This window comes from Rhineura floridana, chromosome 5 (assembly GCF_030035675.1).
Source record: "Rhineura floridana isolate rRhiFlo1 chromosome 5, rRhiFlo1.hap2, whole genome shotgun sequence".
NCBI lineage: Eukaryota > Metazoa > Chordata > Lepidosauria > Squamata > Rhineuridae > Rhineura > Rhineura floridana.
In genome coordinates, this window is record NC_084484.1 from 162314117 (window position 1) to 162340465 (window position 26349).

Sequence of the window (26349 nt, forward strand, 5' to 3'; positions counted from 1 at the left end):
GACTCTTCTTATGTTCTTATATTCTGAAAAATAGCAATATTCAGATACCGGTAGGAGAAAATGTCAACCTACCAGGTCACTCTGTTTCTGATCTTAAGGCAGCCATCGTGCAATAAAATAATTTCAAAGGAAACTCCAGGGTGAAATTGCTGAATCAAAACTCATCAAAAACCTCATTTCTGTTCATTTGGGTCTGAAAAGGGATAATGGTTTCCTGTCTTCTACAGGTGGTAATGATCTCAGCAATGCCAAGATGATTATGTTATCACCAGTTACCGCTAGTGTGAAGAGTTGTTTTGCGTACATTTAAGGTATAACTGAATTGTCACAGACTGTGCTTGTTGTATTCCATTGCCAATTTTATGGCCATCCTTTGTATTCCCCCATTTTACCAATGTGCTTATATACCTGACATCTGAGGATCATAGCCCATCCATCTGATGAAGTAGCCCCTAGTCCACAAAATTTATGTCATAACAAAACTTGTTAGTCTTTATAACTCTAAGGTTCTTGCTGTTCTTGCTGCAACCCTCTCAGCCAGTCACTTCTCAGAAAACGTTTCCTTCCCACTCTTCCTCTACCATTCTGTTCCATTCTTGATCCTCCAAGCTCCGCCCTCCATTCCACAGGGGATCCCAGTCACTGTTGCTATGTGCAGAATCTTCCTCCCCTTCTAATGCACATACAGCCTGCTTTCCATCTATCTGCTAGCCTGGCAACAGCTGCACGGGGCTTCCCTTTCATGGGTGCGATGCCAGAAAGAGTGCTTTTCCACTTTCTGGGAAAATGAATGGCAGTCTGGCATGGCTGCTCATGATGTTCTTGAGGAATCTGATGAGTGAGACTTCTGGTCAATCACCGCCTCAGGGCTTTAGATATGCCTCCTATGAGGTGACCATCCCAAGGAAACTGAGCTTCAGATATGGCCTAGAGGAAGCCCAGGATGTCAGCTACCTACTGCAGATTGAGGGGAAGGGCCAAGTGGTGCAGCTCAGGCAGAAGACGGGCCTTGTCCCTAAGCACTTTCCTGTCTTCACGTACAATAAACAGGGGGACCTCCAGGTTGACTATCCTTTCATCAGGGATGATTGTTTCTACAGTGGTTTTGTACAGGGCAAGCCTCACTCTTTGGTCACTCTCAGCACTTGCTCAGGAGGACTCAGGGGTCTGTTGCAATTAAAAAATGAGACCTATGAAATTGAACCTGTTCAGGCATCTGCTACCTTTCAACATGTGGTGTATCGCCTAGATGTAGAGGAGGGTGCCATCCGCCAGAAGTGTGGGTTGACGGAGGAAGAGCAAAGTCATCAAGAAGCCATGATCCAGAACACAGAGCATGCAGGGATCAAAAGTGCCCCAGCAGGACGCTGGTGGCCACACACGAGATACGCAAAGGTGGCAATTGTGGTGGAACATGAACGATATGTTAAGTTTAACAGAAATGAAAGTGATATTGCTGTGAAAGTTCTTGAGATGTTCCATACTGTAAACTCATATTTTGAGCCATTATCTATTCAGGTGTCTCTCGCGGGACTGGAGATATGGTCAGAAAGGAATCCCATAGAAATTAGCAACGACATAGGGGACGTACTTTGGGATTTTAATAAATGGAGACAGAACAATCTACTTAAACATCTGAAGAATGATGCTGCTCACTTATTAGTATACAAAGGTTTTAGAGGGATTATTGGAATAGCATACTTATCACAAATTTGTAGCGACAGTTTTGGAAGTGCTGTTGATTCATTAAGAACTTTCAGGTTGTACCATTTTTCTGAGCTATTTGCTCATGAATTAGGACATAATCTTGGTATGAACCATGATGGGTTATACTGTAAATGTGATCGACAAGCCTGCATTATGTCTGTCTCAGCTTTACTCACTGATAAGTTTAGCAACTGCAGTTATCAAGATTATTTCAGACTAAGGAACCGTCCTTGCTTGTTTGTTCCACCAGATCCTGATAAAATGTACCAACTCAAGAAATGTGGGAACAAAGTAGTAGAAAATGGAGAGCAATGTGACTGTGGTTCAGTTACTGAATGTCATTTGGATCCATGTTGCAAATCCAATTGCATGTTGCATCCATGTGCCAATTGTGCTTTGGGACCATGCTGTGACAAGTGTCGGTACCGTCCAGCTGGATCCCTTTGCAGAAAGAAAATTAGTGTCTGTGATCTTCCTGAATACTGCAATGGGACTTCTGAGTGGTGTCCTGAAGATACCTATGTACAAGATGGTGCCCCATGCAGTGATGGTGCTTATTGCTATCACGGGCATTGTACCACCCACAACAGGCAGTGTAAAATGATATTTGGCAAGAAAGCAACAGTTGCTTCAGAGAATTGTTTCAGAGTGTTGAATATTAAAGGTGATCGCTTTGGCAACTGTGGCCTTAGACATGGTACTTTTAAGAAATGCAGTGCTGAGAATGTTCTATGTGGCCGAATCCAGTGTGATAATATTAATAAATTATCCTCTTTGGAGGAACACAGCACCATCATTCAGTCGACCATTGGTGACACTCAATGCTGGAGTACAGACTACCACAGTGGAATGGGGACAGCTGATATTGGAGCAGTGAGAGATGGAACTCCTTGTGGCAGTGACATGATGTGTGTTCATGGGGAATGCCAGAGAGTGTCTCTCTTGAAGTATGATTGCAATGTCACAAAGTGCCATCATCGGGGGATATGCAACAGCTACAAACACTGTCATTGCGATTATGGCTGGGCCCCTCCTGACTGCCTAAAGAAAGGTTATGGTGGCAGCATTGACAGTGGGCAACCAAAAGAAAGGAGTGATATCATTGGAGGAAGTATTTTAGGAAGTGTATTCATCCTTGCTGCTGCTGCTGTTGGTGTTGGCTTGGGTGTTTATTACAGGATTATGCGAGATAACACTTAGAAGGCTGAGTTCAAGACTCCATCCAGGTAACAAGAAATCTAGCCACTCAAGGACAGGGGAAGGAATGGGAAGAATGGTACCTCCATTTAATTCTTGTTTCTTTATATACATTCTCCAAAATCAATAAGTCAATAAACCAAAATAATTTCCATCAGAATCAACATAGGAATGAAAATCAGAATAGATCACAGAAGTGAGCAATGCTGAAAGTTTCAAAAGGATACAATGGAAATAACATATATTTGAGTTTGTAAGCTTTTAATTAATTTTTTTTTAAAAAAAACCCTGCTTGTTGGATCAATGCGTCTCCTAGGAACATGTTTGATTCATCCACAAACAAAAACTGGCTATATGTTGAGACCATCTCTGTGCTTGAATACAGACGTCCTCCACTTCTATCCCATGGTGAGGTGGGGGAATCTGTCTTTTGACATGGAATGGTATACACGCTGTGTAAAATCCCTAAATCAAACAGGAGTACTCCATACCTACAGAAACCAATGTAAGTAGTGGTGATGTTTTGAATAACTCAGATTCTCTCTGCAACTTCCCTTGGGGACAGGATCAAACCAAATCCTGTAATGCCAGTGGACCACAAAGTTGTTATGCTAGAGTAATGAATTCATACCAGTCTAGCAAAGCCGTTGCAAAAAAGATACTGACACAGTGGCAGCACAAATATTAATGTTGAAAAGAGATACTATAATAAAAATATTATAAAACCACCTAGAATGCTACAGCGCATAAAACAACGTATAATGTTCCAGAAAGTTACAATGGAAATAATGGGGAATATTATTTAACATATTTGAGGGCCCAAGCCTTTTTAATCAAGTTTTCTTTAACTTCTTGTTGCTAAAAGTTGTCCCAGAGGAAAATCTTCAGCTCATCCACAAGAGAGAAATCTTTTGATGTATGTCAAGACCCTCTCTCTGCTTTGAACAGAATCCTGTCCTTTTCCATTAGAGGGGGCTGGACTGCCTTCAAGTCGATTCCGACTTATGGGCGACCCTATGAATAGGGTTTTCATGGTAAGCGGTATTCAGAGGGGGTTTACCATTGCCTTCCTCTGAGGCTGAAAGACAGTGACTGGGTCCAAGGTCATCCAGTGAGCTTCATGGCTGTGTGGGGATTCGAACCCTGGTCTCCCAGGTCATAGTCCAGCACCTTAACCACTACACCACACTGGCTCTCAAAATGAAACAAGGAGACTTGTAGCAGTCTCCGGATTTGCAACCGTGGCAGGACGCGAACCTGCAATCTTCTGATCCGAAATCAGATGCCTTATCCATTAGGCCATGCAGCCACCTTAGAGGGGACTAGGAGAGTGGAAATCTGTCTGCAAAATGGAGACCTATATTGTTAGCACATCTGCTTGTGTGTGGAAGATCATAGGAAGAGCCCTGCTGGATCAGGCCAAATGCCCTCTCGTCCAGCATCCTGTTCTCACAGTGGCCAATCAGATGCTCATGGGAAGCCTGCAAGCAAGACTTGAATGCATGAGCACTCTCCCCATTTTCAGTTCCCAGCAACTGATATTCAGAGGCATACTGCCTCCAGTAATGCTACCCTCACGTCCTGCTTGTGAACTTCCCAGAGACATCTCTACCAAGTCAGGGCCTGACCCAACAGGGCTCTTATGTTGTTATCATTCTACCCCTGGTGTTTGTCTCCAGCAGCTGATATTTGGAGGTTTATTGGCTCCGAACATGGTAATTCCTTTTATGTAATGATGGTGAGAACAGGATGCTGGACTAGATGGCCCACTGGCCTGATCCAGCAGGCTCTTCATTTGTTCTTATGGAAGGCCACAGGTTCCCCATTCCTGGTTTAATGGCTCAGTTGATATATATATGGAGTATTAAGTGCCAGGTATACACTTTAGATATTAGGCAACAGATAGGAGGGTGAGGCTGAATCTACAGAAGCTTACGGAGCTCTTAGACTAGGCAATTGAGGGAGACACTTTAGGAGGCTGATTGTTGGAGGTCAGAACTGTGTGTGCCATGCAGCCTCTTTTGTGCCCCCTTCTGCTAGCCTGCTGTCCTCAGGTGTGTCCCTTCATCAGCATAAGATTCAAGTGCCAGTCTGGTCAACTCGTGGAACATGGAATACGTGTGTATGTGGAGAGGTGGAGAGCACTGTAAGGTCCCCACCCACCTATCCCTGCCTTCCTGCAGCAGCTGATGTGGGGGATGTCTGCCTCTGTACACAGCAATCCCTAACCCTTTACACATGTACAGAGGCAATTCAACCCTTCCTAACCTTTGTGTGCAATATTTTCATTCCCCGTCTCAGCACTCCACCATCTCCCACCCTTATCTCTGGGAGATCCTGGATACCCCAAACCAACTGTGGATATAGTTATTGCTAGGTTGTATGTGAGGCAAACCTTTCCTTCAAGGGATACTCTTATGATACCATGGTGCCACCAGTTTCAGAATGAAATGCCTTTATAGTATTTGCCAAGAGACACTGTAGAATGTACAAGATCCAGTCCCATCTGTCTATTCAGCACCTCCTTGACTGATATTTATTTATGATAGGCAGTAACCAAGCATAGGCATTGAGTATAGAATAAAAAACAAATTAATTCTTTATTATTTTCAGATGAGAATTTTAAACCTTGCAGATAGAAATAAGGTCTGACACAATATAACACTGTACTAACCTATCTAACTAAATCATAATCCTACCCTTACCAACCTCCGTCCTCTACCCCAATTCCTAATCTAGCTATCCAAGCCTCAGAGAAAAACCAACTGACTCTCTAACTGACAAAACCTCCAGAAATTTTAAACACAAACCCTCGCTCATCACCTCCTCCCAACCAGGGAATCCAATACCCAATCAGAGACATTCTCGCCAAACACTCACTCCCCAACATTCCATTTTACCCCTCCCCTCTCTACTTACCAAATACGGACATATATTAACGTAACCTGGATGACATATTTACATAGTCTTGTGATGTCACAGGCACCATCTTGCCCTTTGCTTCAGGCAGGAAAATGTTTTGGGTAAGCCCTGCTGAGCCCCAAAACAGTAAAGCAGACCTTCTGAATGTCAAGTTGGAAAAGGCCATGTAGCTTAGTGGTGGATCAACTGCTTTGCATGCAAAAGGCCCCATTCTCAATCCCAGCATCTCCAGGTAGGGTGGGAGAGACATTTGTTTGGAGAGATGCTGCCAGTTAGTGCACAGTCATGAGCTAGATGGACCAATGGTCTGACTTCCTGTCTTTCAAATCTTAACTGGTACCTGGAAGGCATTTAAAAGGGCAGAGAGGCTTGACTAGGTTTCAAACTCTCATCCTCCTGGGATCCAATGTTTGTCCTGCCCTCGAACAGGGGAACCCAGTATGCCTATCTGAGATGGAATCCATGGGATCAAATGGAGGACTTTCTGTTCAGTGTCTGCATTGACATATGGCCTTCTCTATGGCCACATTCCCTGTTAGGAGACCCCTATTCCCCTCCCACAGCTACAATTCCCAGAGTCCTGAGAAGAGCGACTGACTGTTAAACCACATTGTGGCAATGGTAGCTGTGTGAGGGAGTGGGAGACTCCTAACAACTCTCAGCACCCTTCACAAACTATACTTCCCAGGATTCTTTGGGGGAAGCTATAAGTGTTTGAAGTGGACTAATAGTGGAATAAATGTATGGTGTTGTGAATGTGGCCTACGACTATTTTCCCTCACCGTTTCTCATCTGTTTTCCATGGTCCTTTTAATATGGAGTGGAAGGCAGACAGCACTCAGTGATACCATGTATTTATGAAAATGAGGTCTACCTGGAGAGATCTGATTAACTTTCTCGAGTAAGTGACAATAAGAGCTGACACGGAAGAGGGAAGAGATATAACCTGGTTGGAAACCAAGTTTTTCATACAGAATCACATAAAAGGGCAATACATGTTATCAGTGGTAAAATTCTCAACTGGATAAGCACTGTTTTAGTGAGCGAGGTCTCCATGCAGGAGGACAAAACATAAAAATACGAAGTGAAGAGAAAAGGCAGGTCGAATGGATAATATTGGTGGTGGTTATCAGGTCGGCTGGGCAGGAATTTTGATGAAGGGAGATCAAAAGTTCCTCAACCTTAATTGGAGAAATGGAATGTGAGCGAGTCTGGAATTATTTCAAAATGATTGGTGAAATGTCTGGGAGCACGGCAAATGCACTGTGACAATGGGAATTACTTGGTGCTTATATCATTCATTTTTAATCCTTACAGCTCAAAGCTTTTTACAACGAAGCAAGCAACACAGGTCCACCAGACAGACTGCCAATGCACTTAAAAGAGAGGGAGTCAGGAGGACAGCATTACGTTTATGAAGTCCTTCTTTTGGACTCCAAAGGCAGTGGTCTTCTCTTTTGCTAGGAGTGGAGGATTTGTGGCTCACTGGATGATGCAGGAGTGGCATAGGCTGCAACCCTATGTTTTAGGCAGAGCTTGGAAAAGTTACTTTTTTGAACTACAACTCCCATCAGCCCCAGCCAGCATGGCCACTGGATTGGGCTGATGGGCGTTGTAGTTCAAAAAAGTAACTTTTCCAAGCTCTGGTTTTAGGTTCTGAAAAGGCCTAGGAACAGGTCCCATACGATATTGCACAAGGTTTCCCCTTTGGGTTAAATCAGCATTCCATAACCCGATGCCCTGCAGACGTTGTTGGACTCCAACTCCCATCAGTCCCAGTCAGCACGACCAATGGACAGAAATGATGGGAGGTGCAGTCCCGCAGCTTCTGAAGGAGCATAGGTTCCCCACCACTGCCTTACACACTAGATCCCTATACATGTTTAATTGGAACTTAAGTCTGCATTCTTTCCTGGGAGTAAGCCCCATTGAACATCAATGGGGCTTACTTCTGACTAGTAGACATTCATTGTATTGTAAGTTCTATTGACTCCTATAGGGCTTATTTTTAAGGAAGCATGCATAGCACTAAAGCCACGGTACTCTCTTGATTAATTTTGTGTTTCTGAGACATTTCTTATCCAAGTCTTTCCTGGCAAACGGTAGCATGACATAATTTGAATGCTTCATATGATAGAAGTAACAAATCAGACTTTTATTGGTGTATGGGTTTTATTTTAATTGCTTCTTCACTTTATTTGGTCCTTTCCCACTGAACACCTTACGAGAATAATTCATGTGAATTTTGCAGCATCAGAACAGGCTTCTATGTTTGAAACACTTCCATCAGCAAAAACTGATACTGGAGATTAAATCAATATTGGTTGCTGTTTTAATTGCTGGACAGTAAATCCACTTTGTCCCTCTTAAAGACCGCTGAACTAATAAATAAGTGAAAAATATACACACAGAGAGATTTGTCTTTTATTTTTATTTTTTAAAATTCTTTTTATTATTATTTTTTGTTATTGTACAAAACATTAACATAAATAATGCAACAATATGAAATTAACCCTAAATCCCACCCCCCTCCCTAGAGCCAATAATTTGGATATTGTTATAACAAATATTCATGGATGTAATAATACAAAGGTAAGTGCTAAAATACAGGTGAGTGTTTTGAAATTTATACATCTAGTATAATATAATCATATATGGGGGATATAAGACCATAGAAACTTAATTATTTATTCATGACAACCATATTGCTTTTGCTGATGGGGAAAGTTGTTTATGTAGATCCTGTTGTGAGGCGTAATCTATGAATCTCCACCACATCGACATGAATGTTTCTGGTTTTGCAGCACCTCTCAAAAATCGGAGATGTAGAGTGATTTTGTCCAGTATTGCCATTGTCCATATTTTGTTGTACCAGTTCTGTATATTCAGTTTGTCCAAACGTTTCCAATGTTGTTATATTGTTAGTCTTGCTGCTAGTAATAATCTGGATATCAGGTGTTTTGATTTCAATGACTTGTTTTCTTCTTTAAATAAAGATAATAAGAATAATTCTGGTTTTAAGTGTATTGTTTCTTTCATAATGTTGTTGAGTTCACCTTGAATTGATATCCAAAATCTGTTGATCTTTGAACAAGTCCACCATAGATGAAAGTATGTTCCTTTTCGGGTACATCCTCTCCAACATAAGGGGGACATTAAAGAAGAGATGTGTGAGAGTTGAACTGGTGTGGAGTACCATCTATGCGTTGTTTTCAACATAGTTTCTTTATGCATGGCTGAGACAGTTTTATTGTATTTTGACACAAATATTGAATTCCAATCAGATATGTCTAAATTAAATCCCAAGTCTTTTTCCCATTGATTTTTCAATCCTATTAGGTTTCCCATGTCACGTTCCAGTAATATTTTATATACCTTGGATACTAATCCTTTTCCATTATAACCATTTTCTAGCAAAACTTTTTCAAATTGTGTTATATTTTGAGTATCATATGTTTTAATTTGGGTGTCTTTTAGTATGGATTGTAATTGAAATGTGTGACCAGTCTAGTTTTCACGAGGGAATGTCTATTTTCAGTTGTTGAATAGTGATTGGCTTTCCTTGTGAAAAAAAATCTCTGAGTCTGAAGTACCCTTTCTTTCCCCCTATTTCCATGTATTTTTTCAGAAAATCATCTCCTGCATTTGGATAAGCTTGCAAGGGGGTCAAGGGAGAGTAAACTGAGGATATTTTCAATTGCCAGTATTTCCAAATAGTGAATGTAGTTTTAGTAAATGGATTGTCAATAGTTTTAAGCCAGGTATTATGTATTGGTAGGAAAGGTAGATTCCATAATGGATAACATTGATTCTTCCAGTCTAATCCAAGTTTTATCTGATTTCATTATTATGAAGCTGAGCTGTCGTAGTTGAAGTGCTGTGTAATATAAATATAAATTTGGGAGACCCCATCCCCCTGAGTTTGTCTGAGTGTAAAAGGAGGCTAGTGCTAACCTTCGTCTTTTATTTTGAAAGATGAATTTATTTATCATATTCTGCCATTTACTAATTGTATTCTTAGTAATAAGAAGAGGAAGTACTTGAAATAAATAAAGGAATCTGGGTATTATTTTCATCCGTATAGCGGCTATTCGACCTAATGTCGTTAAATTATTTTTTTTCCATTTGTTTAAATCTATCTTCATTTTATGTATTAAGGGGTGATAATTAATGTAAAATAATTTTGAGATTTTTTTTGGAATCGATATCCCTAAATATCGAAAAGCAGAGCTACATATGTTAACTTCCAGCATTTTTCGGATTATCAATTGATCCTGTGGACCAACGTGAAAAAACATTATGGAGGATTTATTATAATTAACTTTAAGTCCAGATATGTTTGAAAATGTTTCCAGCATCTTTTTAAGTACTGGGGCAGATTGTGCTGGGTTTCCTAGCATTAATGTCATATCATCTGCATATAAATTTAATAAATGTTCTTCTTCGTTTGCCTTAATTTGATAACACTGTATTTGAGTATGTGAACGTAATTTCATGGCCAGTGGTTCTAGGGAAAGGGCAAATAGTAATGGGGATAAAGGACATCCTTGTTTCGTACCTCTTTGTATCGGTATAGGGTTTGAGTCCAGATTACTAGTGCGTATCACTGCTGCAGTTGTGTCATATAAATGATCTATCATATTTAATGTTCTTTCTCCCAGGTGATATTTTAGTAATACATTTTTTAAATAATTCCAATTTAGACAATCAAAGGCTTTGTATATGTCTAATGATAAGACACCTAGTGATTTTTTAATAATGTTTGGCATAAAATATGATATTGAGTAATCTTCTGATGGGATCTGAGATGTGTCTACCTGCAGTGAATCCTGTTTGATCTGTGTGAATTAAATCAGATATCATTGAATTAAATCTAGTTGCCAGTATGGCTGTGAATAATTTTTGATCTTGATTGAGAAGATTTATTGGTCTATAAAAGTCTAATTTCAATTTGTCTTTATTTGGTTTAGGGATAACAATTATTTGAGAGGTCTTCCAAGTGCCTGGAATATTTCCCCCTGACCAAATATAATTGAATAATTGAGTTAGATGTGGGAGTAGTGTTTCTTGAAAGTTTTTGTAGAATGTGCTGTTAAATCCATCTGGCCCAGGTGCTTTATTGTGCTTAAGTCTGTTAATTGCGGCAGATATTTCCTCTGTTGTTATGTCTTGATTTAAAAACTTTTTCTGACTGTTTGAGAGAGTGGGGGGAGAGAAATCAAGAATATATTCTTGAATCTTTTCTGTATTGGTAGGTATGTTACTATATAATTCCTTATAAAAATTCATAAAGTGTTTATTGATTTCTTTAGTTTCATATGTTATTTTTTCTTTGTGTGAGATTGCTCCAATTTTTGTGGTTGATTGTCGGGTTTTAAAAGCATGAGCTAATAATTTAGAGTTTTTATTTCCCCATTCATAATATTTTTGCTTGGTATACCAGATGGATTTAGCTATTTTGGCCGAATCTACTGCTTCTATTTCTTTATTTTTCATTTGTACTTTTTTAGAGTGATTTCAGAATTTGTTTTGTTTATGTTGAGATTCTAGAATTTCCATCTCTGATAGCAACTGAGTTTTAATAGGTTCAGTATTACGTTTCTTTTTAGCTGTTTCATTTATACAGTGACTTCTCATTGTTGCTTTCATAGCATCCCCTATGACATTAAGATTGATTTCAGGTGAATTGTTTAAGTTAAAATATTCTTTCAATTTTTCCTGAAGTGTTTTGGTGGTCAATTGATGTGTCAGAAGAAATGAGTCAAATCTCCATATTGGGGTGTATGGAGAATATGAAAGAGTGTTTATATTTGCTCCAACTGCAGCATGGTCTGATACCAATCTGGGATATATATCTGCTCTAGTAATATTTGTTATTAAGTTTAAGGATACTAGAATATAATCTAATCTGGAGAAATTTTTGAATCTGGGAGAGTAATATGTATAATCTCTGAGTCCTGTGTTTATGTGGCACCACGCATCTGTTAATCCGTGTTTTTGTAATAGGAGTTGCATGGGGGATTTATTCCCTGTGGTCGAAGTTGATGTTCTTGCACTTTTGTCTAGTTTGGAATCACTAATCATATTTAAATCTCCACCAATGAGAATTTCTCCTGATGCAAACTTCTGAAGTTTTCTCAATATTTTGGATAAAAAATTAAATTGATTATTATTAGGAGAATATATAGATGCGAGTGTGAATTTGCGATTTTGTAGTAAACCTGAAATGAATATATATCTACCTTCTGAATCTATTTGTTGTTTTTGAACCTGGAAGTCTAAAGATTTAGCAAAAATGATACCCACCCCTCTTGAGTGATTGCCTCCTAAAGCCAAAAATTGTTTACCAAAGTATGTATGTGGAAGTAGATGACAGTTGGGTTTTGGTTTATATATTTCCTGTAAAAATATGATAGATGGTTTCTGATTTCTAATATAGTCTGAAACCCTTCGTATTTTAACAACATCTCCCATGCCTCTTACATTTAATGTCAGCAATTTGATTTCAGCCATGTTTTATATTCAATTGATCCAGTATGATCACCTGTATTTTCCCTTGTTTTTTAACATTGTACCAATCCCAACAAAATGTCAGACCATATATGCTGGTAGAAATTTAAAATGTGGCTCTGGAGTCCCCAAGAACGTATTAACTCCCTCTCCAACATTTAACCACCATACCTAACTAACTAAAGACAGAGAAAGTTTCCCTGCTTACAGGTATTGTCTAAGACAGCCCTGTGTTAGTTGGTTGAACTTTTGAGGCTTTTGTCTCTTATGAATATTTTGTAAACCTTTTAGAAAAAACTGTTAATCAATAAAACTATATGCTTCCACTAACCCAAATATATCATGAATGACACAGTCATAACCTTGTTGCGCGTTGATATCTTAAACCCTTGAAATTGTTTCTTGCGCTGATTTGTCTTGTAACCAAGCTTCCGAAGTTTCTTTCTTTCTTGTGGATGTTGATCTCATTGATCTTTGAGAGTTGGATGTATTGATGGATGTTTCATTACGTGGACGTCTTCTGCGTTTTGTAGTATGAGGAAAGGAATTCCAATCTTCCCCTTCGAGCACTATGTCAAGAATGTCATAAGATTCCAATTCTTCCTCTTCCCAGGGAGATTTCAGATTAAATAGCGCTAGTAGATTCACCAAATCCTTTCTGCTTGATACTCTATGTTGTACACCATCTGCTTCTACTATCAGCGCAAATGGAAAGCCCCAGCGATATTTGATGCCTGTTGTTCTTAATAATTCTGTGGCAGGGCGAAATGATTTACGTTTGCATAGTGTTTCAGCACTCAGACCTTGAAGGAATACTACAGGGCTACCTTCGAATTCTATTTGGTCTTTCTCATGCATCATTTTGAGCATTGCTTCTTTTTTTGCAAAGTTATAGAATGCGATTATGATGTCTCTTGGAGGAGCATTATTTTTTGGTCGTGGACCCAGCCTTCTATGTGCACGTTCTATATTAGATGCAGTGATGCCCGCTTCTGGTATTATTGATGACCACCAATTTATTAAGACTTGAGTGACGTCTTTTTTTCCTGTCCATTCTTTAATCCCACGCACTCTCAGATTTTGGCGACGGCCCCGATTCTCCTGGTCATCCACGCGGTTTGCAATGTCTCTTTGATTAATTATAATATGTTTAATTACCTCTGTATGCTGAATGCCTATTTCTAGGGCTTCATTTGCTATCTTAGCAGTATCCTCCATCTTGTTTGCCAGAGATGAGATTTTTTTCATCCAGACTTTTAAAGCTATCAGCCCATTTTGGGAGTAAAGAGTTTTGAAAGGATGTGAATTGTGCAGATAGGTGAATTGCAAGTGGATCTTGTTCTAATTCGGGACTTTGTATTTGCAAGGACTCACTTTTTGATGATTTAGCGGTTTTCGCCACCATTTTGAAAACACCGATTTTCACCTATTCCTCTTATCCGCGATGTCGTCAAAAAGAGTGTTTGTGTAAAGAATAGGCGATTTATGCAGTTTCGTTGTTGTAGTTTGTCTTCTTGAGTCTTTGAGTTATTTTTTGTTGATTTTTCTGTTGGTCTTCGTGCCAAGGTGTTTAAATTAGGTCTCGGGATAGCGGAGCTTGCGGTTTACGCTGCTGCTTCGGCAATCGCGCGCATGCGCCCCAGATTTGTCTTTTATGATATAATTCTTAGTGGATTTGCAAGACACTTTCTCGTAAGAAGTGAAAATGTTGCAACTGCAGATGAAGGGCACCATTTTTCACACATGCTTCTGCCCCAGGGTTACCTTTGTCAGGAGCCCTTAACCCTTCCAACCCCCCCGAGAATTGGGGTCCCCAGACGTGCCTGGAAAGAAAGATGAAGTATGCATGCAGAAAAATCAGTGCCACACAATTGCACAACCTGCCTCTGTTTACAGGATGATCACAGGGTGGCATGAAAGTTAAAAGCTGGGCCAGTTTGGTGAATTGCACAGAGAAGGTTTAGGCATGGAAGACTGAGAATTAAATTGCTGCTCTTTTTTTCAATATTAAGTTCAGGTAATATTCCACATCAATTTTTTTTAAAAAAAAGTTCTCACGAAAATTCATCAGTGTTTTAATGTACATTTCTCCTAATATACACATGTTTGTATGCAGTGTTACCTAATATGCATTTTCATTTGCAGGATAATTTCTCCTACGATAATGTGCTTTTGTATGTTAATTTCACTAACATATGCATTTTTATGGACACTTTACCCTAGTATATGCATTTTTGTACACATTACTTGGCTGGAGAACTGCATTGCAAAATTTGAAGAAGTGTGCATTTGGGATGATGACTATATTTCAGTTCTCATATTGTTTTGGAAAGTGTGAATTAGGTAGGTTCACCTTTAAATGCAAACTGAATCAAATTTCTCCCCTACCCCTAGCACTGTGGTAGGGAATTATCTACCCTTGATTCCACCTTCTCTTAACTTCAAAATACACTGCATGAAAAAGGAGTTGTGGTCCAGATATGGCCTTGGCATAACAGGATGGCAGCAGCAATCCCTCAGTGGCTCAGTTTGCATGTGACGCAAAGCCAAATCATGGCTCAGCACAAACACATGAGCATGGGAGCTCCTGGAGAAGACATTGCAGCTGTTTTGCTGCTCCTCCAGTCCTGCTGCTGTTGTGAGCCAAGCCAGCATAGCAGCAGTGGGACCAGAGGAGGAGCAAAGAGCCCACAATCTCCTCTCGGAGAACCTGCGCACTCATGCGTTCACACTAAGCCATGGTTTGGTTTAGCCTTATGTGTGTAGAACTATCACCAGTGAGTTTGCCAGAAATCAGAATAGGGATCCCATATGGCTGAAATTGTCTGTGTTTGTGTGTATCAACTGCTTCTCTTTCACTCTCTAAATGGTGCCCTATCTCCAAGGGTAAATTAATGATGATGATGATGGTGAAAAAAAGATATGAGCTGGCCTGTCAGAGAAGAGAGAAACAAAGAGAAATAATTAGTATTGCCTTGTGTGAAGGTTCTAAGCCTGACTCTTACCACACACAATTAGAGAAGATTATAATATCCCAGAGCAGCTCTGCCACCCTAGTCAGAGGCAGTATGCTTCTGAAAACCAGTTGCCGGAAGCCTCAGGAGGGGAGACTGTTCTTGCACTCAGGTCCTGCTTGTGGGCTTCCCCCAGGCACCTGGTTGGCCACTGTGAGAACAGGATGCTGGACTAGATGGGCCACTGGCCTGATCCAGCAGGCTCTTCTTATGTTCTTATGTTCTTATGATTTTTAGACCTCTTTTTCGCTCTGGCAGCAACATTACGGTAAAGCAGAATGTCCCAGCTAGGGATGGGGGAGCTACTCCTAGCCAATCTGATCCATCTAAAGGAAACTCTATAGAATTACAGATAACATGCTTTTTTCCTACCTTGAAGTACTTACATCTTAAAGTAATATCTTCTTCTTATCTCTGCAACTTTACTACCAAGCTCATAATAAAGTGTGACTTACATTTAGAGAGCACATCTCTAGTCAAAAGGACATTTAAGGCTTGGAATACCATTATAAATCACTTCACCTTTTCAGGGCAAAAAAGTTTGGATGGTTCATAGAAATAAAATGATAAGTTACAGTTGGGTATGGAGGAATTTTATTTTTATTTATTTTTATTTATTTTTATTTATTATTTAATTTATATCCCGCCCTTCCTCCCAGCAGGAACCCAGGAATATGCCATATTCTGATGTCTTCAGAAGAGTCGGCAGAGGTGAGCTAAATAAAGAAGGATGTATGGTTTCTATTTATTCTATACATAGATAAAGTGCATTCTCCATTTAAAAAAACCCTTACCCGCTTACAATTGGGGTTTATGACTGCTATCTTGTCTGTCTGTCTAATAGAGAGAAACACCTATTACCATGGAGTTCCCTTTTCACAGGTTGGGTGCTGGTGTTGCAATGGAATGTTCATGAATGGTCACCTCTCAATTGAACTACTGCAATGCGCTCTACATGGGGTTACCCTTGAAAACGGTCCAGAAACTACAGCTGGTACAAAATGCGGTGGCTCGTCTGCTCACAAATAGCCGCCGCCGTGACCACATTACGCTGGTGTTAGTTCATCTACACTGGCTTCCAGTTGTTTTCCGGGCCCAATTCAAGGTGTTGGTATTAACCTTTAAATCCCTATACGGTCTCGGCCCAGTTTACCTGAAGGAACACCTCCAGTACCACCAATTAAGCCGCCTGACCAGATCAGCCACGCAGGGCCTTCTCTCAGTACCACCAACAAAAACAGCTAGGTTGGTGGGAACTAGGGAGAGGGCATTCTCAGTGGCGGCCCCCACTCTCTGGAAGTCCCTCCCGTTCGATCTTCGACATGCCCCCTCCCTGGATGCATTTCGCCGAGCATTAAAAACTTGGCTTTTTGAACAGGCCTTCGGGACCTCTGGGGTGGGCTAATCTTTATCAATATTACTAAATGCCCGTTGTTTATACACTGTTTTATGATGCTGTATTGTATTTGCTCTGTATTTTAAATTGTAATTTTACTGGAATTTAATTGTGTACGTCGCCTAGAGTGACTTCAGCCAGATAGGCAACACAAAAATTAAATTATTATTAAATTAAATTATTATTATGAATGTTCCAAGGAAAATAGAATGTTGATAAACACTTCATATATTTGAGGGAAGTGAAAGGTTGCTTTGGATGGGAAAAATCAAGAAGCTTAGGGGTGGGAGTTAGGCACCCTAGGAAAGAATGGGAGAAGGAGGGAAGTCTATGCTTTGATTTGGATTCCTGCATTGAGCAGGGGGTTGGACTCGATGGCCTTGTAGGCCCCTTCCAACTCTACTATTCTATGATTCTATCCATTTGATCAGTGGACCAAATAAACTGGGGTCGAGTGGGTGGGGGGATGAGTGAGCAACAAGGTTACTGGCTGAGAAGCTTTCTAAGTCTTCTTAGAAGGGAGATATTGTAAATAAATGTATTATTTATTAATATAATGTCTAGATCCAGGGTAGCTAATTTGATGATTGGTGGCCATACAAAATGACAAAACTGTACCTAGTCTGATCAAACTATATTTAGAATAACCTTTGAATACCAGGTGGCAAGAAAAGAAAACAACTCATTATGTTACGATATCCTTGCTGAAACGATGTGTGATCTTTTCTTTTAAATGGTGATGGAACTTACACTGTACATGCAAAGACCAAAGTCAAAGCAATGCTTTTAATGAAACTTATCTGTTAAATTATACTTCTGTTTCAGCTCCAAAACCAACAGACTTGCTCTTGGGTTAATGAGGAGCTGTGTAACTTTTGATCTACCTAAAGTTATTCAGTGCTTAATGGTTTCATTCTGCATATGAAGTACAAAATAAAATGATCATGGAAACTCACAAAAGTACAAATGTGCATTCCATAATTCCATGGGAAGAATGCGATTGTGCTTAGGGCCTCATTGCAGGCTTTCTGTAGGCATCTGGTTTGCCACTGTGAGAACAGGGCACTGGACTAGATGGGTCATTGACCTCATCCCCAGACTCTTCTTATGTTCTTATATTCTGAAAAATAGCAATATTCAGATACCGGTAGGAGAAAATGTCAACCTACCAGGTCACTCTGTTTCTGATCTTAAGGCAGCCATCGTGCAATAAAATAATTTCAAAGGAAACTCCAGGGTGAAATTGCTGAATCAAAACTCATCAAAAACCTCATTTCTGTTCATTTGGGTCTGAAAAGGGATAATGGTTTCCTGTCTTCTACAGGTGGTAATGATCTCAGCAATGCCAAGATGATTATGTTATCACCAGTTACCGCTAGTGTGAAGAGTTGTTTTGCGTACATTTAAGGTATAACTGAATTGTCACAGACTGTGCTTGTTGTATTCCATTGCCAATTTTATGGCCATCCTTTGTATTCCCCCATTTTACCAATGTGCTTATATACCTGACATCTGAGGATCATAGCCCATCCATCTGATGAAGTAGCCCCTAGTCCACAAAATTTATGTCATAACAAAACTTGTTAGTCTTTATAACTCTAAGGTTCTTGCTGTTCTTGCTGCAACCCTCTCAGCCAGTCACTTCTCAGAAAACGTTTCCTTCCCACTCTTCCTCTACCATTCTGTTCCATTCTTGATCCTCCAAGCTCCGCCCTCCATTCCACAGGGGATCCCAGTCACTGTTGCTATGTGCAGAATCTTCCTCCCCTTCTAATGCACATACAGCCTGCTTTCCATCTATCTGCTAGCCTGGCAACAGCTGCACGGGGCTTCCCTTTCATGGGTGCGATGCCAGAAAGAGTGCTTTTCCACTTTCTGGGAAAATGAATGGCAGTCTGGCATGGCTGCTCATGATGTTCTTGAGGAATCTGATGAGTGAGACTTCTGGTCAATCACCGCCTCAGGGCTTTAGATATGCCTCCTATGAGGTGACCATCCCAAGGAAACTGAGCTTCAGATATGGCCTAGAGGAAGCCCAGGATGTCAGCTACCTACTGCAGATTGAGGGGAAGGGCCAAGTGGTGCAGCTCAGGCAGAAGACGGGCCTTGTCCCTAAGCACTTTCCTGTCTTCACGTACAATAAACAGGGGGACCTCCAGGTTGACTATCCTTTCATCAGGGATGATTGTTTCTACAGTGGTTTTGTACAGGGCAAGCCTCACTCTTTGGTCACTCTCAGCACTTGCTCAGGAGGACTCAGGGGTCTGTTGCAATTAAAAAATGAGACCTATGAAATTGAACCTGTTCAGGCATCTGCTACCTTTCAACATGTGGTGTATCGCCTAGATGTAGAGGAGGGTGCCATCCGCCAGAAGTGTGGGTTGACGGAGGAAGAGCAAAGTCATCAAGAAGCCATGATCCAGAACACAGAGCATGCAGGGATCAAAAGTGCCCCAGCAGGACGCTGGTGGCCACACACGAGATACGCAAAGGTGGCAATTGTGGTGGAACATGAACGATATGTTAAGTTTAACAGAAATGAAAGTGATATTGCTGTGAAAGTTCTTGAGATGTTCCATACTGCAAACTCATATTTTGAGCCATTATCTATTCAGGTGTCTCTCGCGGGACTGGAGATATGGTCAGAAAGGAATCCCATAGAAATTAGCAACACCATAGGGGCCGTACTTTGGGCTTTTAATCAATGGAGACAGAACAATCTACTTAAACGTCTGAAGAATGATGCTGCTCACTTATTAGTATATAAAGGTTTTAGAGAGATTATTGGACTAGCATACTTATCACAAATTTGTAGTGACAGTTTTGGAAGTGCTGTTGAATCATTAAGAACTTTCAGGTTGTACCATTTTTCTGAGCTATTTGCTCATGAATTAGGACATAATCTTGGTATGAACCATGATGGGTCACACTGTAAATGTGATCGACAAACCTGCATTATGTCTGCCTGGGCTTCAGTCACTGATAAGTTTAGCAACTGCAGTTATCAAGATTATTTCAGACTAAGGAACCGTCCTTGCTTGTTAGTTCCACCAGATCCTGATAAAATGTACCAACTCAAGAAATGTGGGAACAAAGTAGTAGAAAATGGAGAGCAATGTGACTGTGGTTCAGATACTGAATGTCATTTGGATCCATGTTGCAATTCTAACTGCATGTTGCATCCATGTGCCAATTGTGCTTTGGGACCATGCTGTGACAAGTGTCGGTACCGTCCAGCTGGATCCCTTTGCAGAAAGAAAATTAGCGTCTGTGATCTTCCTGAATACTGCAATGGGACTTCTGAGTGGTGTCCTGAAGATACCTATGTACAAGATGGTGCCCCATGCAGTGATGGTGCTTATTGCTATCACGGGCATTGTACCACCCACAACAGGCAGTGTAAAATGATATTTGGCAAGAAAGCAACAGTTGCTTCAGAGAATTGTTTCAGAGTGTTGAATATTAAAGGTGATCGCTTTGGCAACTGTGGCCTTAGACATGGTACTTTTAAGAAATGCAGTGCTGAGAATGTTCTATGTGGCCGAATCCAGTGTGATAATATTCATAAATTATCCTCTTTGGAGGAACACAGCACCATCATTCAGTCGACCATTGGTGACACTCAATGCTGGAGTACAGACTACCACAGTGGAATGGGGACAGCTGATATTGGAGCAGTGAGAGATGGAACTCCTTGTGGCAGTGACATGATGTGTGTTCATGGGGAATGCCAGAGAGTGTCTCTCTTGAAGTATGATTGCAATGTCACAAAGTGCCATCATCGGGGGATATGCAACAGCTACAAACACTGTCATTGCGATTATGGCTGGGCCCCTCCTGACTGCCTAAAGAAAGGTTATGGTGGCAGTATTGACAGTGGGCAACCAAAAGAAAGGAGTGATATCATTGGAGGAAGTATTTTAGGAAGTGTATTCATCCTTGCTGCTGCTGCTGTTGGTGTTGGCTTGGGTGTTTATTACAGGATTATGCGAGATAACACTTAGAAGGCTGAGTTCAAGACTCCATCCAGATAACAAGAAATCTAGCCACTCAAGGACAGGGGAAGGAATGGGAAGAATGGTACCTCCATTTAATTCTTGTTTCTTTATATACATTCTCCAAAATCAATAAGTCAATAAACCAAAATAATTTCCATCAGAATCAACATAGGAATGAAAATCAGAATAGATCACAGAAGTGAGCAATGCTGAAAGTTTCAAAAGGATACAATGGAAATAACATATATTTGAGTTTGTAAGCTTTTAATTAAATTTTTTTTTAAAAAAAACCCCTGCTTGTTGGATCAATGCGTCTCCTAGGAACATGTTTGATTCATCCACAAACAAAAACTGGCTATATGTTGAGACCATCTCTGTGCTTGAATACAGACGTCCTCCACTTCTATCCCATGGTGAGCTGGGGGAATTTGTTTTTTGACATGGAATGGTATACACGCTGTGTAAAATCCCTAAATCAAACAGGAGTACTCCATACCTACAGAAACCAATGTAAGTAGTGGTGATGTTTTGAATAACTCAGATTCTCTCTGCAACTTCCCTTGGGGACAGGATCAAACCAAATCCTGTAATGCCAGTGGACCACAAAGTTGTTATGCTAGAGTAATGAATTCATACCAGTCTAGCAAAGCCGTTGCAAAAAAGATACTGACACAGTGGCAGCACAAATATTAATATTGAAAGGAGACACTATAATAAAAATATTATAAAACCACCTCTACAGTGCATAAAACAACGTATAATGTTCCAGAAAGTTACAATGGAAATAATGGGGAATATTATTTAACATATTTGAGGGCCCAAGCCTTTTTATTCAAGTTTTCTTTAACTTCTTGTTGCTAAAAGTTGTCCCAGAGGAAAATCTTCAGCTCATCCACAAGAGAGAAATCTTTTGATGTATGTCAAGACCCTCTCTCTGCTTTGAACAGAATCCTGTCCTTTTCCGTTAGAGGGGGCTGGACTGCCTTCAAGTCGATTCCGACTTATGGGCCACCCTATGAATAGGGTTTTCATGGTAAGTGGTATTCAGAGGGGGTTTACCATTGCCTTCCTCTGAGGCTGAGAGACAGTGACTGGGTCCAAGGTCATCCAGTGAGCTTCATGGCTGTGTGGGGATTCGAACCCTGGTCTCCCAGGTCATAGTCCAGCACCTTAACCACTACACCACACTGGCTCTCAAAATGAAACAAGGAGACTTGTAGCAGTCTCCGGATTTGCAACCGTGGCAGGACGCGAACCTGCAATCTTCTGATCCGAAATCAGATGCCTTATCCATTAGGCCACGCAGCCACCTTAGAGGGGACTAGGAGAGTGGAAATCTGTCTGCAAAATGGAGACCTATATTGTTAGCACATCTGCTTGTGTGTGGAAGATCATAGGAAGACCCTTGCTGGATCAGGCCAAACGCCCTCTCGTCCAGCATCCTGTTCTCACAGTGGCCAATCAGATGCTCATGGGAAGCCTGCAAGCAAGACTTGAGTGCATGAGCACTCTCCCCATTTTCAGTTCCCAGCAACTGATATTCAGAGGCATACTGCCTCCAGTAATGCTACCCTCACGTCCTGCTTGTGAACTTCCCAGAGGCATCTCTACCAAGTCAGGGTGGTCTACGTGGATTTTTGGTCTGATCTAGCAGGGTTCTTGTCTTCTCAGCTTTGATGATGTTCTGTAATTCCTCCTTTCCTCAAAGGAATTTTGTGGAGATCAGATATTTGCCTTTTTTAAAAAAATGCCATTAAAATTCCCCAAATAAATTCAAGCACAGCATGGTTACAGCTTTCATAATTACACATTTTATGCATGGAGTTGTAATTAAAAACCAGTTGTTTCTTTTAAAAAAAGAGCCTTGCAATTGTAATATGTACAGCTCAAGCTCTCTGTAGGAGGGGGGAAAAGTCAGCATCTACTACTGCATGCTGAATCGAAGCAATGGTTCAGAGAACGAAAATTGGACGACCTTCTGCCAAGTTGGTTTGTAACATATGTGTTGACAGACACCAGTGGCTTCTCTAAATGTTTTGGCACAAAAAGGTTCTGTTTGGGAATATTAAGGATGAGGAAAATATTTCTGTGACTATAAGAAATATTTAACGTTGTGAGTCATTGCTTGAGGAATAGCTGAAACATGGCTTCATGGTACTGTTGGCAGAAGCATCAAAACAGAAAATCAATAGAAATAACAGAAGTATATACTCAGCAGTGATGGGGACAGAAAGCATGAACAGGTGTGCAAAAGGCGATATCAGAGAGCTGGCTCCAGGCTTCTGTCACTTCTTGGGCTTCACTCACCCCCTTAACTTCACTCTACTAACTATCCAGTGACCTTCAGCACCTTGGCACTGTAGTGCATCCGAGCCTAGCAGTGTTGTGTCTAATATGTAGGGTTTAATGCAGGGATGGGGAACCTGTGGTTGTTGAATCCCAAATCCCATCAGCCCCAGCCAACATGGCCCTTGATGATGGGAGCTGGGGTCCAGCCAGAGACAGTATGCTTCTGAATATCAGTTGTTGGAAACCACAGGAGAGGAGAGCGTAGGAGAGGAGAGCGTTGTTGCGGTTAGGTCCTGCTTGCAGCTTCCAGTAAGCATCTGGTTGGCCACTGTGAGAACAGTATGTTGGACTAGATGGGCCATTGGCCTGATCCAACAGGGCTCTTATGTTGTTATCATTCTACCCCTGGTGTTTGTCTCCAGCAGCTGATATTTGGAGGTTTATTGGCTCCGAACATGGTAATTCCTTTTATGTAATGATGGTGAGAATGGGATGCTGGACTAGATGGCCCACTGGCCTGATCCAGCAGGCTCTTCATTTGTTCTTATGGAAGGCCACAGGTTCCCCATTCCTGGCTTAATGGCTCAGTTGATATATATATGGAGTATTAAGTGCCAGGTATACACTTTAGATATTAGGCAACAGATAGGAGGGTGAGGCTGAATCTACAGAAGCTTACGGAGCTCTTAGACTAGGCAATTGAGGGAGACACTTTAGGAGGCTGATTGTTGGAGGTCAGAACTGTGTGTGCCATGCAGCCTCTTTTGTGCCCCCTTCTGCTAGCCTGCTGTCCTCAGGTGTGTCCCTTCATCAGCATAAGATTCAAGTGCCAGTCTGGTCAACTCGTGGAACATGGAATACGTGTGTATGTGGAGAGGTGGAGAGCACTGTAAGGTCCCCACCCACCTATCCCTGCCTTCCTGCAGCAGCTGATGTGGGGGATGTCTGCCTCTGTACACAGCAATCCCTAACCCTTTACACATGTACAGAGGCAATTCAACCCTTCCTAACCTTTGTGTGCAATATTTTCATTCCCCGTCTCAGCACTCCACCATCTCCCACCCTTATCTCTGGGAGATCCTGGATACCCCAAACCAACTGTGGATATAGTTATTGGTAGGTTGTATGTGAGGCAAACCTTTCCTTCAAAGGATACTCTTATGATACCATGGTGCCACCAGTTTCAGAATGAAATGCCTTTATAGTATTTGCCAAGAGACACTGTAGAATGTACAAGATCCAGTCCCATCTGTCTATTCAGCACCTCCCTGACTGATATTTATTTATGATAGGCAGTAACCAAGCATAGGCATTGAGTATAGAATAAAAAACAAATTAATTCTTTATTATTTTCAGATGAGAATTTTAAACCTTGCAGATAGAAATAAGGTCTGACACAATATAACACTGTACTAACCTATCTAACTAAATCATAATCCTACCCTTACCAACCTCCGTCCTCTACCCCAATTCCTAATCTAGCTATCCAAGCCTCAGAGAAAAACCAACTGACTCTCTAACTGACAAAACCTCCAGAAATTTTAAACACAAACCCTCGCTCATCACCTCCTCCCAACCAGGGAATCCAATACCCAATCAGAGACATTCTCGCCAAACACTCACTCCCCAACATTCCATTTTACCCCTCCCCTCTCTACTTACCAAATACGGACATATATTAACGTAACCTGGATGACATATTTACATAGTCTTGTGATGTCACAGGCACCATCTTGCCCTTTGCTTCAGGCAGGAAAATGTTTTGGGTAAGCCCTGCTGAGCCCCAAAACAGTAAAGCAGACCTTCTGAATGTCAAGTTGGAAAAGGCCATGTAGCTTAGTGGTGGATCAACTGCTTTGCATGCAAAAGGCCCCATTCTCAATCCCAGCATCTCCAGGTAGGGTGGGAGAGACATTTGTTTGGAGAGATGCTGCCAGTTAGTGCACAGTCATGAGCTAGATGGACCAATGGTCTGACTTCCTGTCTTTCAAATCTTAACTGGTACCTGGAAGGCATTTAAAAGGGCAGAGAGGCTTGACTAGGTTTCAAACTCTCATCCTCCTGGGATCCAATGTTTGTCCTGCCCTCGAACAGGGGAACCCAGTATGCCTATCTGAGATGGAATCCATGGGATCAAATGGAGGACTTTCTGTTCAATGTCTGCATTGACATATGGCCTTCTCTATGGCCACATTCCCTGTTAGGAGACCCCTATTCCCCTCCCACAGCTACAATTCCCAGAGTCCTGAGAAGAGCGACTGACTGTTAAACCACATTGTGGCAATGGTAGCTGTGTGAGGGAGTGGGAGACTCCTAACAACTCTCAGCACCCTTCACAAACTATACTTCCCAGGATTCTTTGGGGGAAGCTATAAGTGTTTAAAGTGGACTAATAGTGGAATAAATGTATGGTGTTGTGAACGTGGCCTACGACTATTTTCCCTCACCGTTTCTCATCTGTTTTCCATGGTCCTTTTAATATGGAGTGGAAGGCAGACAGCACTCAGTGATACCATGTATTTATGAAAATGAGGTCTACCTGGAGAGATCTGATTAACTTTCTCGAGTAAGTGACAATAAGAGCTGACACGGAAGAGGGAAGAGATATAACCTGGTTGGAAACCAAGTTTTTCATACAGAATCACATAAAAGGGCAATACATGTTATCAGTGGTAAAATTCTCAACTGGATAAGCACTGTTTTAGTGAGCGAGGTCTCCATGCAGGAGGACAAAACATAAAAATACGAAGTGAAGAGAAAAGGCAGGTCGAATGGATAATATTGGTGGTGGTTATCAGGTCGGCTGGGCAGGAATTTTGATGAAGGGAGATCAAAAGTTCCTCAACCTTAATTGGAGAAATGGAATGTGAGCGAGTCTGGAATTATTTCAAAATGATTGGTGAAATGTCTGGGAGCACGGCAAATGCACTGTGACAATGGGAATTACTTGGTGCTTATATCATTCATTTTTAATCCTTACAGCTCAAAGCTTTTTACAACGAAGCAAGCAACACAGGTCCACCAGACAGACTGCCAATGCACTTAAAAGAGAGGGAGTCAGGAGGACAGCATTACGTTTATGAAGTCCTTCTTTTGGACTCCAAAGGCAGTGGTCTTCTCTTTTGCTAGGAGTGGAGGATTTGTGGCTCACTGGATGATGCAGGAGTGGCATAGGCTGCAACCCTATGTTTTAGGCAGAGCTTGGAAAAGTTACTTTTTTGAACTACAACTCCCATCAGCCCCAGCCAGCATGGCCACTGGATTGGGCTGATGGGCGTTGTAGTTCAAAAAAGTAACTTTTCCAAGCTCTGGTTTT

The 26349-nt window shown here is 41.2% G+C and overlaps 2 protein-coding genes across 2 annotated transcripts; both read left to right on the forward strand.

Moving 5' to 3' along the window:
- Positions 1-777: 777 nt before the first annotated feature.
- LOC133385991 (disintegrin and metalloproteinase domain-containing protein 20-like) lies at positions 778-2907 on the forward strand. The gene has a single exon (XM_061629601.1). It carries the CDS (start codon positions 787-789, stop codon positions 2905-2907), a length of 2121 nt encoding a protein of 706 aa, XP_061485585.1. The 5' UTR covers positions 778-786.
- A 15713-nt stretch (positions 2908-18620) lies between these two features.
- Positions 18621-20750, forward strand: LOC133385992 (disintegrin and metalloproteinase domain-containing protein 20-like). The gene has a single exon (XM_061629602.1). The coding sequence runs from the start codon at positions 18630-18632 to the stop codon at positions 20748-20750; it is 2121 nt and encodes a 706-aa protein (XP_061485586.1). The 5' UTR covers positions 18621-18629.
- Positions 20751-26349: the final 5599 nt, after the last annotated feature.